Source organism: Stegodyphus dumicola, chromosome 10 (genome assembly GCF_044657685.1).
Source record: "Stegodyphus dumicola isolate Sdum_Otavi_A_Nest chromosome 10, ASM4465768v1".
NCBI lineage: Eukaryota > Metazoa > Arthropoda > Arachnida > Araneae > Eresidae > Stegodyphus > Stegodyphus dumicola.
The window spans coordinates 150,856,860-150,871,857 of NC_140777.1; the positions used below are offsets into that span (position 1 = coordinate 150,856,860).

General features: G+C 32.3%; 1 protein-coding gene across 3 annotated transcripts in view; it reads right to left on the reverse strand.

The window, feature by feature from the left end:
* LOC118179915 (uncharacterized) overlaps positions 1-3,080 on the reverse strand; it is a 19,482-nt gene extending 16,402 nt beyond the window's left edge. Inside the window, exons 1-2 of one of the 3 annotated variants that reach the window (XR_004756536.2) lie at positions 800-3,080; positions 1-147 (exon numbers count right to left, since the gene is read on the reverse strand). The exon at positions 1-147 is cut by the window's left edge and continues 125 nt beyond it. Coding sequence is in view for 1 of the 3 variants with exons in the window: in XM_085825704.1 (XP_085681830.1) it covers positions 103-147; positions 1,090-1,800 (756 nt within the window). In the remaining 2 variants the exon portion in view is untranslated. The remainder of the gene's footprint in view (positions 148-799) is intronic. The other 2 variants (XR_004756537.2, XM_085825704.1) reach the window with 2 other exon arrangements.
* Positions 3,081-14,998: the final 11,918 nt, after the last annotated feature.

The window sequence follows — 14,998 nt, forward strand, 5'->3', positions numbered from 1 at the left end:
TTTTTTTGTGACAGAGTGCATTCCTGTAAATACAGTGAAAATCATCTAAAAAATGTGTAAACAGCCTCTGTGGATTTCTTTCTTCTCCTTCTGTCTTGCTTCTTACCCATGGTAATAACTGTGGTTTGCAGACTTGTTAGGCTCAAACTGTGAAATGGAAACAAAAAATTTAAAATAATGAAACCAATGTAATAACAAGCAGAAATAATAAAAATAACCAAACAAAAATATACAGTAACACATTAATTCATTAAATGCATTGCCATACAAAACAAAATCTTGCCAACATTGTATGGTTACCATAACTGACCAAAAAAAAAAAAAAAAAAAATTGCCAAATTTGGTAACTTGTACAATTGGCAAATCTGTACCCATAATTTATAATCTGTTACTTTACAATATGTACGTTAAGGCAGTTTTTCCCCCTTTTGGCAGCTGCCTAAACCTCGGCAATGACTGTTGAAGAAAACGGTCATGTTTCTCAATTGGTTAAAATACTCTAATCCTCTCTGTGTTATGAGATGACACAAATTACAATCATAAATGAGAGAAGAATAATTACAGCCTTGAAACGTCTTAATTTAAAGTACTAGACTATATTTAAATACAATTGCATTTACTGTTCATTTCATTAATATACAAATAACTCAACCTCAACATTACTATTTTAATTTTTTATATATTTTTATAAAATATAAACTTGAGTTCCTACGAGGCATTGAGCATTCAATTTTTTACAAAAGTAGGCAGTAAATCAAAAATATTTGAGAAACACTGGCCTAAATGATATGCTACATACATTTTATAATAAAGATTCTCAGTTCTACAAACAAGTATATCAGATGTAGGTAATTTCTCTTCTGAACAAATAAGCCTTTCCCACATGCATAAGCAAAAGTTCCCATTAAACTAATTTTTATTCTAAAGGACAAGAGACTTCTCTTTTGTGTGGATATGCATATGTGTTAGCAAAACACTTTTTCGTCCATATGACTTCTTGCATATCTCACACACATGAGGTTTTTCTCCTGTGTGAATAAGCAAATGCCTCCTTAAATCTCCCTTATTTCTAAATGATTTCTTACATACCATACAAACATGAGATTTTTCTTCTGTGTGAATGAGCATATGTCTCTTCAAATAACTTTTTATCCCAAATGACCTCTTACACACATCGCAGACATGAGGCTTTTCCCCAGTATGAAGAGGTGTATGTTTATTTAAATCACCTTTCTGTCTGAATGACTTGTTGCATATCTCACACACATGAGGTTTTTCTCCAGTATGTATCAGCATATGCATATTTAAATGACCTTTTTCTCTAAATGACTTATTACATACTTCACAGACCACAGATTTCTCCCCTTTTTCAAGACGCATATGCATAATTAAACCACTCTTTTGTTTAAATGACTTGCTACATAATTGACAAACATATGGTCTTTCTTCTGTGTGATTACGCATATGTACTTTTAAAATACTCTTTTTCCTAAACGATTTGCTGCATATTTCACAAACATGAGGTTTCTCTCCCGTGTGAATAAACATATGCCTTTTTAAATAAGCTTTTTGTGTAAATGATTTGTTACACATCATACACACATGACATTTTTCCCCAATATGGACAAGTATATGATCCTTTAAATCACCTTTTTCGGTAAATGACTTATTACATATTTCACACACATGAGGCTTCTCTCCTGTGTGAAGAAGCATATGTATGCTCAAATTGTTTTTTAGCTTAAATGATTTCTTACACACCCCACACACATGTGGTCTTTCTTCTGTGTGGATAAACATATTTCCTTAAACTGCTCTCGTTTCCAAAGAATCTGTTATCTATCTTATCTTTGCTCTTTGCTGCGTGAAAAGCACATACACTTTTAAGTTATCTTATGTGCTTATGATACGCTAATACCTCACATAGATATAATTTTTACTTCATAGATAAGTATCTGCCTATTTCAGATAGTTTTGGTTTCATGTAACTTGCTACATGATATCCATGTTCTGCGTGTATGCTAAAACAGATTCAGTTGCATTCAACTTTTACACAACTTACTTCTTTTAGCAATTTCTAGCCTGTACATATCAAAGCTGTTGTAAGTACATATATCCATATGACAACATTTGTAAAAGCATTAATGTTCGTTATGCATGAGGCTCATCCTTTGTGTGATTTAAGTAAACTTGATTTCCAGAAACACTTCAAAAAATTAGATCACGGTTAATTTACCCAAATATTTCTTGCATGAATACATGTACAGTCTTCAATATCAAATTTAATGAAATCAAACCTTTAATATAATAATCTGTTAGCTAAACAACATTATATAAAGTTTCGGTGCTGCTATGTGAAAATAACCATGTATACACGTAGTACCAAGTAATTTCCAAATAATATTTTACTATTACCTATAGATTAGCATCTTTTATTTCTGCAATGCATATAACTGAAATACGATTTTGAACAAGGAATCAGTGCGTACATTGTATGTTTGCCCCATACTAAAATAAGAATATTTAAAAAACAGTTCTTGAAATATTTTTCACGTATGTCGTGTAAGTGAAGTTTTCATGCTGCAGGACTAAAACATACGAACCCCTCTTGGAGAATAGTACTTAAAACCAATATAGAAAGGTATACTAAAAGAAAATATGATATCATTCGGAATTTTTGACAGAAATTAAAAAATGCAGTACAGATTCCGGGGATGTTTCGGTAGGCGACACTTCCGGGAATTTCGCATTTGTTGACATCAGGAGAAAAGGCTTGTGCATTTTCCCAGATACCATGTTTTATTATACCAAATTTGCAAAGTATTCTGCTAACAAGAATGAAAATTTCATATTAATTTGCAATATATATGGACATCGTTTGGCACTTTCATACATGTGTCACAATTTTTAATGCCTCTCCTATGTTGCCAGCCAATAAAATTAAATGTTATCAAGCAAAACAATATACTAATCTTTCATTAAAAAAGTGTAATAGTAAACTAATAAAAATATGTTAAAATCAGGGGGGTATTCACGACAAGGAGCGTAAATAACGATCTTTTCTTCGCTAACGACCGCTATATTTTACGACTCCAGTAACTGTAAGGACTCTTGGTTAAATTCGCAGTATAAGAGGCTATTCACACCTACGCTCGCGCATGCGCACAATCAGCCCAGGTGATTTTACGTCCATTTCCGTAAGGTAAGCGATAGCGAGAGCGAATATTGTGAACCCTAACTCAGCAATAGAAAGGGTTGTTAATAGTTCACCAGCAAGAGAATAATTTGCAAGTAATAATTATCAGTTACAAAGACGAGGTCAATCTATATACATGATAATGTTCAGGAAATGATTAGATATAATAGGGATTTAATGATGGTTCTAATTGCAAGCGAGGACGTGTAATTAGTTAAAAAATCTTTATTATTAAATAAGAAAACTGACTAAAAATTATAATATTCTTATATAATCATCACTTTGTCAGTATCCTTTCATGTTTATAGGTTCAAATGCCATATTTCAAAATCAAAGTTATTTATGAAGTAAAACCTTATAAAATCTGATAAATCTTATAAAACCTTATAAAATCATTTGTGTGTGCAAATTTTTAAATCTAAATCTTTTACATTAAATTATTTCTGTCTTTTAAATTACATCCCATTATTTATTTCAGTTTAATTTATTAATGTGTTTGCACTAATATTTCAAAGTTCTATGAAGTACTTTTTGTGTCCTGAAAATGCCAACCAAGTATTTCCATAAAAAAAATAAACAGGCAGGCAGAATTGTTAATAACTAGTATTATATGATTAATTATTCATAAATTCATTGAATAGTTGATTTAATCGCTTTTAACTTATTTCATGTCTAAATTTTCTACACAGAAATCCTCTGTCTAATTTTTATTATCTTTTCTCGAAGATTTTCAAAGAGGAATGAATTAAAGTCTTGATTGCGCAAAACACATCTTTGAAGCTAAACGTATTCTAAGAAGTACAAAAAATGTAAACAAGATTTCCCCCCCCCCAAATTAGTCATTTAAACTATTCCAACAGTTCAGAAAAATGATAAACATTGCGAACATAAAAATCTACCCTTATTAATATATACTTTAATAAAAGGAAATGTGTTCCTTCTTTTTATAAGGAAACCCATTTTCCTTTCTAAACTTTTGAAAGTAGCCCACGCTTAAAAAATGATAAACTACGGCAAGGTAGTAACCTGCCTTTAAAAAAAAAAAAAAGATTCACTTCAACACTTAGGCATAATTGCCAAAAGTGGCACCATTCTTCGGAGAACTGCTTCTTCACGCCTAGGATATTAGAACATAAGACTATGGATTGTCCAACTAAGGGACGCATTGAAGAACCTAAATGCAGCAACTGTCAAAAAAATCATGTCGCGTCGTATCGTGGATGCGAAAAATTTCCTAAAAATAAGAGTAACCAACAGAAAAAAGATAGTTCTGTTAAAAATGGAATCTCATATGCAGCTATGAAGAAAAATCAAATTCCTAATTTTAACAATTAATCTAATGTGTAATCCCCAACTCGGCTACTGCTGCACAAAACCAATCAGTTAAGAATAATGTGCAATTTAATTTTACTGATATTAGTAATGCTCTGAGAAATCTAAATGTTTCCAATGTAAAAAATACTAAGCAAATGTCTTCTGAAAATAATGCTTCCAGTTCTCCGCAGGAGAAAAATCAATGTTCAGAATTTGTAAATTTTGTTAAGAATGTAGCAGAATTTAACAATATTTTTGGGATTCATAACATGAAGGTAATGAATAATGTATTTAAAACTTTCATGCCTAAGCTGAGAGAATTAACGGATCCTGTTGATAAAATGTTCTTCTTTTTTGAAATAGTTAATGAAATTCATAATGTATCAGTGTAATCAAAGTATGCCTTTAACTATAATTACATGGAACGCAAATGGATTGCTCCCGAAAGCTTACGAGCTCAAGGAGTTTTTACACGAATTTGCCCCTGATATTCTACTCCTACAAGAACACATGCTTGGCCCTCATAATTTTTTTAGAGCCTGCAATTATGTCACGTACAGATAGGACAGATCAACTGTAGGCAGATATGCGCCTAGAGGTAATGCAAGAGGTGGACTACTTATTTTAATCAAGATCAACTTATACTCAAGGCCTGCCAGACTGAATGAAACTCCGGTTCCCAGTTTTCCAGTGGCTTTCGCGAAATTCATCACTAGGTGGCGCTCGCATTCTGCTACACTTTTGCTATACGTTCTCTATTTGTAATGTGGCTCGTTATTGACAAAAAGTGTATTTAATTAGAACGTGCCTCTGTAACTAATAGTAACATAGAATGGTATATTGTTGCGTGCTATACGGCAAAGATTTCTTCCTTTTAAAAAAATTTTACGATTGTATTTAAATAATTATTCGCAACGTATAACTTTTGGAAGCATTTCCATCATGCAATGCAGATTTAATACAAATACATAATACGAAATTTCTTTAACAAAAGCAATCATCACGTAAAATTTTAAAGCTTTAAAATTCTTTTCATGCGTTTCTCTTGATATGTGTGTGTACTTCTGTTCAGCTTCATGTTATGTTTTCGTCTTCCTGAAATAAAAATATCATAATTTTTTTTATCATTCTGGAGATAAGCCCTGTTTTCTGCATAAATGATATTTTAACCTTTCATATATTATATTATATTTCATATATTTCAAATTAATTTTCATATATTATATTTCATATATTTCAAATTAATATTAATATTAATTTAATGCAATTAAAATTTAAGAATGCATCGACGTATATATTTTATAAGAAATGCTAATTTCGTCAGCTTTTTTACGAAATTAACTTTCGATGCAGTTTAGGGGTCCGTGACACTTAGCCGACGGGACACTTAACCGGCACCACTTAGCCGACAGGACATTTAGCCGACACGGACATTTAGCCTACAGGACATTTAGCCGACACGTACACTTAGCCGACACGTACACTTAGCCGACAGGTCATTTAGCCGACACGTACAGTTAGCCGACAGGACATTTAGCCGACCCGGACAGTTAGCCGACAGGACATTTAGCTGACACTAACTAATAGTAACATAGAATTAACAATTAGCCGACAGAACATTTAGCCGACACGGACAGTTAGACGACAGGACATTCGACCGACACACAGAGTTAGCCGTAAGGACATTTAGCTACGGGACATTTACCTGTCAAGACATTTAGTTAACAGGTTAGTAAGCCGACAGTGACGTTTAATTGACACGTACCCAAAAATTATTTAAACTATCAATTACAAAATTTCTCGACTACTCCATAAGTTCAATATTTAAGTCATTTTTTTCACTTATCAGTAAAATTCATTTTTCGATTCTTAAAGATCTCATATTAATTATCACGTTAATTTAGCATTGTTTGATATGTATCGTGCTGTTTGGTGTACATTGTCCAAATTGAAAAAGCGTTGAAATTTCTCGAAAATGAATAAAACAAAACCTTAAAGAATATTTTAATTCTAAATTAAACATTATGCACTAGTTTAGGGCTATAAACATTAACCTAAGTAAGTATTTTAAGCGAGAGGCGTGGTCAATAAAAGGTTACAGAATTTTTATCTCAAGAATGGTGGCATGAACTGCAAATTATATAGGTCGCAAATAATTTATACCTTTGCTTGTCTTAAAAGTTCACTTTTTTTAATTGTTTTTAATAACAAAATAAAATATATTTGCTAAACTAACCCTCACCACCATATGTTTCCATAAAAAGTATAATTCAACAATAACAATAATTTTTATTGCATTATTCAGATTTTTCATGACAGGGAAAGAAAATTTCATTAGTGGGAAGAGCCAAACGATTTTGTAAGGGAAAGAATGTAACATAATGTGATGTGTAAAATAGTAATGAAACGTAAAGGTATTAAAAATTTGGAAGAGCGAGATTGGAAAATTAATATCATTAAGTAAACAAGAAAAATTATTAATGAAGTGTAAGTGTTCAAAAGAACCCAGTTGATTAAATGAACAAGCTTTATGGATAATTTTTCAAGATCTCACATTAAAATGTAATTAAGTGACCGCCGTACTTAGCTAAAAAAATTCTTTTTAACTTTCAAATTTCATTCATATTCACTGACGAGAAATTTCAACCCTTTATCAATTTCGCCAATATACACCAAACAGCACGATACATACATGAATCTTATAAAAGATAGACTATATAAAGATATCTCGGAGCGTGCGTCGCCCACATGTCCATAAGAAAGAGTAGGGACGATCTGGCTTACTTTAACACAGAAAGCGCCGGCGTTTGTATCACATAACTGTTTTTAATTATTAAATGTGATACGTCGTATAAGTGTCACAGTTTTTGCAAACAAGATTTAACATATCTCATAAAAGCACTTTTTACTGCATTTTGTGCATTTGTTTCAAGCGTAATTCTTGTATAAATTTCTTTACTTTAGTAAAACGGTAAAAATTCTAAACGCAAAACTTATGAACTTATTTTTGTGTACAAATAAAGTAAAATTAAATGATACTGATAGCATATGATGCTTTGAAACAAATAAGGTAAAAACAAATAAGGTAAAATTAAACAAAATCTGCTAATTTTCTTTGATTTTATGAGCATTTTCAGGCAATAGTTTTTTAAATTATTATAGCATAACAAGACGATCATTTATTTGATTATATGATCATTAATTATTAACATTACAGGATGATTATTTATTTTAGTAATTCATAAAATTCGGAGCATAAACCTTTTTGAGTGTAATGAGGGAAAAAAAGATAAACTCTGGAAGCACGCAGCGGTGTAATTTTATATTACGCCCAAAGGAGCGTTTTTGTAACGTTTTGCGCGTTACTTTTATTTATTAAACATCATGTTCTTCGCAATTAAACCACATAAAATTTATTTCAAGAACAATATCACAAATTATTTGAAAATGACATATCTTTAGAATTTCCGCGCTGTAGATTGTTATTTTCTGCACAGGATTGCCGTTGCTTATTTTGAACTCGTTGAGTTTCTTAATCAAAACTTCGTTAAAGTTACAAAATATGAAATGGATTAAAACAAATTCGAAAATAATCCGTCCAGGTGCCCATGTTCGGGTGGAGGATTACGTTATTCAGAATTTTATGGTTCTAAATTCTGTTGTTTTTTTTTTTTTTCACAGTGCGAAAGAAACATACATGCATTAATGCAGATTCTTCATTATTTAATTTCTTTAAATTTAATACAGGGCGATAATATTTGGTGGCAACAGTTTGCAAAGTGAAACGGACATTTATAGTGAAACAAAGCAAAATGCCGTTTCGAAACTAATAGCTTTTCTGAGCTGCAGCCCCTTTGGGTTAATAAAATAAATTAGCAATAAATAATAAACCTTATGCAGAACTAGACATAAATTAAAAAAATAATCACTATAAAATACTAGCACAATTAATTATTACTGTAGCGTAGCGGTATCTTAACTTTAAATTAATAAACCTAAGAATACATCACTGCGAGTGGACTGTAAATTAACCTTTATTCGGCAGTTTGAACTTTCGAACACAACACAGCACAAAAGTAAAACGACAGAGTTACAATTAGCGGTTTTTAGAATGCAAGAACAAAATGCGAGCTGCTCATACAATCTGCGCATTGCGAAATAATATCTCACAGACAGGCAGAGAGCTCTGGTGGCCGAAACATTCCGCCCGGCGTTGAAACATCGTTTCAAACTAAATAGCTTTTACAAAATGAAATTATCATAACAATATTAAATTATGCAAAAATGTATCATTAAAATATTCACAAGAAAACATAATATGAAATTATGCAATGAAACTAAACTGTTCTCAAAACAGATGCACAGAAGCCTTGATACAATTCAGGAACTTAAATATAGTTAAAGCAAAGTACAAAGTTATAATGCTTTAATGAAAAAAAAACTTAATCATTGATAGGCAAAACACTAAGTTTGTGAATTGGCCTTTTGAAAACTCCATTAGCAGTTTTGATCTTCGCGATACGCACAATATTATCTGAGCTAGAAAAACTTCCAGCACTCTTCCTAATTTCCATCGTAGCGGGGCTAAATTGCCTTCCTTTATGATAACTAAATCATTAACCTTTGAATTAAGTTGCACTTTCAACCATTTTGAACGTCGTTGCAAATTAGAAATGTATTCATTGGACCATCTTTTCCAAAAGCTTTGAAACGTTTTCTCAACAAGCTTCCAACGTTGCAATATAGGAACTATTTTATTGTGTAAACTTTCTTCTGGTAAGGCAGTTAGCGGGGTACCAATTAAAAAATGGCCTGTGCAGAAAATTCTGATGGATCTTCAGACAGTGGACACAAAGGTCGCGAATTTAAACAAGCTTCAATTTGAGCTAGCAATGTCGTAAATTCTTCTTGCGTTAGAAGTTGTTCACCTATGGTTCGCTTGAAATGTAACTTTGTAGATTTGACTGCAGCTTCCCATAATCCTCCAAAATGTGGCGCTGCGGGAAGATTAAATATCCACTTAATATTTTCAGTAGAGCAATATTTATTAACCAATTCATTTTCATTCAAGGAGTTTATTACTCTTTTCAATTCCTCTTCTGCAGCAATAAAATTTGTGCCACAATCGCTATGCACTTCTATTGGTTTTCCTCTTCGAGATACAAAGCGCTTCAAAGCGGCAATAAATGATTCTGATGTTAGATTACCTACTAATTCAATATGTATAGCTCTTGTAGTAAAACACACGAATACACAAATGTAGCATTTCATTGGTTTTACTCCTCGACCTTGCCTGGGCTTCACTTGAAATGGCCCGGCGTAGTCAATTCCAACTTTGGAGAAAACCTTTGACGGAACGACTCTAGACGATGGTAAATCAGACATTATCTGAGAAGATGTTTTAGCTCGTACACGATGACATTTCACACATTTCCAAATCTGTTGTCTTACAACTGACCTAGCGTGGATTATCCAATATTCTCTTCTAATTACTGATAGCAATAGCAGGGGGCCAGCATGAAGATGGGATTCATGAAAATGATTCACTATAATCTGTGTTATAATGTGATGCTATAATGTGATGTTTCTTGGGCAACAAAATAGGATATTTTCTGTCCTGCGCGATGTTGAATTGTCTTAATCTTCCTCCAACGCGTATAAGTCCATTCTTATCGATAAAGATGTTCAAAGAAAGGATCTTACTATTTGAGTTTAACGGTTGATTCTTTTTCAGAAGATTATATTCATTAAAAAACTCATCCCTTTGAACTACTCTAACAATTGCATTTCTAGCATATTGCAATTCTTCGGTTTTAAGGTAACCCTTAATCCTTGTTGCGGTAGATTTAGCTGAATTATTCGCAAACCGAAAACACCATGCGATGATTCTTTTAAGTTTCAAGAATGATGAAACTTCATTAAGGACTGGAATTTGCGAAGCGACTGTTCCAATTGAACAAAAAATATTTTTCCGTTGTTCCTTTAAAGACTCTTCTAAAAATGGTAAGTTGATAGAGAACGAAATATTATTTGAATTAAGCCACTGAGGACCTGTCCACCACAAGTCATGAATAGAAAGTTCTGAAGGCAAAAGATTTCTTGATGCGCAATCAGCTGGATTTTCCTTTCCTTTTATGTGATTCCAATGCGATGAAGGTAAGACTGATTGAATTTCTGAAACGCGGTTGGCTACGAAGGTTTGCCAGCGTGTTGGTTCTGATTGTATCCAGAACAAAGCTATCATTGAATCACTCCATGCGTAAATATCGTCAACATGAATTTGCAATGAATTCTGCACATCTTGAACCAAATGCACTAATAGAACTGCAGAGCAGAGTTCTGAACGAGGAATAGAGATTACTTTCAGGGGAGCTACGCGAGTTTTTGATGTTAGTACCTGCACCGAAACTGAAGAAGGATTTGAAGACTTCTTCAGTTTCGGTGCAGAGTCAGAACATCAGAGAAAGATCACTGCGGCGTAAGCTTTCTCGGATGCGTCACAGAAACAATGAAGTTCTACATTTGTAAATTTGGGCAATAATACTCTCCTAGGAATATGAATGCATTCAAGATTTGCGATATCTTCACAATAGATTTTCCACCTTTGATTGATTTCATCTGGCAAGGGATCATCCCACGAGATTGGTAATTTCCCTATATCTTGAAGCAAGATTTTTGCTGCAACTATAAAAGGTGCTAACCAACCAAGTGGATCAAAGATTTTCGAAATAGAAGATAAAATTATTCTTTTAGTAGAATATTCTCTGTTTTCGAGATTTCCAAAGTGACAAGCAAACTCGTCTTACGTTGGATACCACTCCAAACCCAATAATTTTATTGATTTAGTATCAACTACTGTACATGAAGAATTTGAGTTCCGAGCACTCAAAGCAGTTTCCAAAATCGAGCGATCATTTGTACACCATTTATGCAATTGAAAGCCACCTTTTTGTAAAAGTTCACTCAGTTGTAAAATTAACTCTACTGCGTCTTCTACTGTGTCTGAACCAAATAGGACGTCATCAATATAACAATTGTGTAATATTATTTCAGCTGCCTTTGGGAATTTAGCTCCTTCGTCAATTTAGTTGTTTGAGTACGCGAGTAGCCAGGTATGAAGCTGAAGTAGTGCCGTACGTAACTGCGCACAACCTGTAAGTTTTAATCGGCTTCGATAGATCATCTCTCCACAATATTTTTTGGTAATCGCGATCTTCATCACGAATTTGAACTTGTCGATACATTTTCAATTAAGTCGCTAGTAATGGCTATACGATAGCATCTAAACCTCAATAATATCTAAACCTCAATAGTAAATAAGTCGTCTTGCACCTTGGGACCATTCATTAGCGTGTCATTAAGCGATATCCCTGATGTAGTTTTGGCACTAGCATTGAAAACGACGCGTAGTTTTGTGGTAAGACTCGATTCTTTTAGCACGTGATGATGAGGTATATAATAATGAAAATTTACTTTATCTGGATTATCATCGGATAATTCTTCCATGTGTCCAAGTGATAAATATTCGGACATAAAGTCTTTATACTGTCGATATACTTCAGGAGTTTTTATTAGTTTTTGTTCCAGACTAAGAAAGTTGCGAAAGGCTGATGGTCTGGAATTACCCAACTCATTTCTTTTAGGCTTGAATGGCAATTTTACTGAGTAACGACCGTTTTCACTACGGACGTGATTTTCCACGAAATGGTTTTCACACAATCTTTCCTCTTTAGTTAAAGGTTTCGATGTGGGAATTTGTTCCAAATCCCAAAATGATTTAACTAATCCCTCCGTGTTTACGTTTAGCGTATTGACTGAAACCTGCTTACGGTTTGGGTATATAAATTCAAAGGTAATGTTATACTAGGAATGTTTCCTGTAATTTTGTCTATTATGTAAGCGGACGTTGAAATTCTGTAATTAGTATTAAAATGAGGTGTAAACAACAACTCAACTTCTCCAGTAGTAGTTGTATTGAAAGCACCTAAGCAGGACACTAATATGTTCGAATCCTTTATGCTCAATCCTAAATTTATTGCTGTTTTCCGACGAATGAATGATTTTTCACTACCTGAATCTAGTAAACATCTACAATTTATGAATTCATTTTTTGAGTTTTGAACCTTAATTAAAGCAGTACACAAAAGTACATGACTACGTTTACCATTAGCATGAGCTCCAAAATGTTTATTTTCATAGTTGTTTGCACAAACAGTTGGAGAAACCTCACTCAAGTTGTTTTCTGGTTTAATTTGCGATTTCGGAACAAACACTTGTGCTTCCGGTGAAGGGAATCTAGATGCACTTTTTGGTTTGAAATTATTTTCTAAATGCAAAATGCTATGATGATGCTTAAAACAATGCTTGCAGGTATTTGCACTCTTACACATTTTAACTTTATGGACATTAGACAAGCAATTAAAACAAAGTTTATTAGTCTTAACAAACTCTATTCGTTTTTGCACTGGTAAATTTAAAAAATTAGAACACCTGTACAAAAAATGATCTTCTTTACAAAATAAGCAGTTAGAACTAGTAATCAGAGAAGTAACCCTATTTTACACTGGTTTATCTTATTTATGCGTTTTACTAATTAAAGATTTACTGTTCTGTAATGTTCTAGCGTAATTCTTCAAAACTTTTATCAAGTCATTCAACTTTAGTATTTCGTCCTTTTTTAATTGACGCTCCCACCACAACTTTGTAGAAACATCAAGTTTTTGCAAAATAATATACAACAAAGTATCACTAAAATTATCTATCCTTTGATCTAATATTTCCAATGAGCGAGTTATTTTGTTTACGTTATCTACTAAACTCAATATCGATGATACAGATTCCGTTTGTATTTGTGAAACGTTAAGAATTCTTTTAATAAAAGCAAATATCTGTTCTCTCTTATTAGAAAATATCTCTTCTAGTAAATTCCAAGCAATACTGAAATTTTGATCAGCTATGGGAATTGACTGAATAATGCGATAAGCATTCATTTTTCAAAGAACTCTTTAAATATTGTAATTTTTTAGCTCCAGAAAGATTTGGATTGTTGCGAACACTAGCGTTAAATAAATCTTGAAATGTTATCCATTCTGTTAAGTTTCCGCTAAATGTGGGTAAAGATAATTTCGGTAACTTTAAACTTTCAGAGATTGATTCAGGTATGACAGGTTTGTCGCCATTTGCATTTACGACCTTGTAAATCTTTAACTTACGAATAATTTTTAAGTGAACCTCCTCAGTTTTCTCTAAAATCGACTGTTCTTTCTCAACGAAAGTGTCTATTTTATCATCATCACAATTTGTATAAATTTCTCTAAATAGAGTTTTAAAATCTTCCTTAGATTTTACATTTTTCTAGGATTAATTCAGCTTCAGCATTATCTAAGTTATCATAATCTCTCGATGAATTTCGTTAACTGTGTTTTCAAAATTTTCTTTCGTTTTTTTTTTTTTTTTTTTTTTTTTTTTTTTTTTTTTTTTTTTCCCTATATCTGACATTTTTGAAAATATTCTAAATTCTCGATTTTACTAATACTTTAAACACAAAAATAGTAGCAATAACGAAATCTCAAATGCAATTAAAATGCGTTAACTATTTCACTCACCTCGTACACTGTATCCATTGCGAAACTCTTGAGAATTCTAACCCATTACGAACACGTAGAATTCTTATTCACAAGCGCGGCTTTTTCTCGAAGCTCCGACGTAGGACGGAACAGAATAATGTAGCGTAGCGGTATCTTAACTTTAAATTAATAAACCTAAGAATACATCACTGCGAGTGAACTGTAAATTAACCTTTATTCGGCAGTTTGAACTTTCGAACACAACACAGCACAAAAGTAAAACGACAGAGTTACAATTAGCGGTTTTTAGAATGCAAGAACAAAATGCGAGCTGCGCATACAATCTGCGCATTGCGAAATAATATCTCACAGACAGGCAGAGAGTTCTGGTGGCCGAAACAATTACAGTTAAATACAATTTTTAACATTAGAATAAATGCATAAAAATTATTAAAGTGTTAATCACTATGATGTATTAGAAATATTATTGAAATAAAACTCCTTTGTATAATATTATGCTATATTATTCAGATAAACTTTTAAAAAAGCAGTACAAATAAGAATTTAAGCAAAAACTTTCAAAAATCCATTTTTTCGATTTTAGTATTTTTTACTTATTTACGCCAATAAAAAGCATAAAAATTGTAAGAGAAAATTGTTTGTTTGAATTTTTCTATTAGTTCAGATTTAAAATATTATTTTTTAAAAGAAGGAGATACAAATTTCCTTACAGCATAGGAAAAGCTAAAAAATATCCAGACCTGAAAGCATGTAACAGCTTTATAATTATTTAGAACATTAATTACGCTTGATAAACATGCTAATTTATAAAAATCAATCTCAGTTTCAAAAATAAAAATATCTAAAAATTCTAATTTGTGAAATGAGTGCTATCACCAGCTTTTTCTTGAAAATTATACGC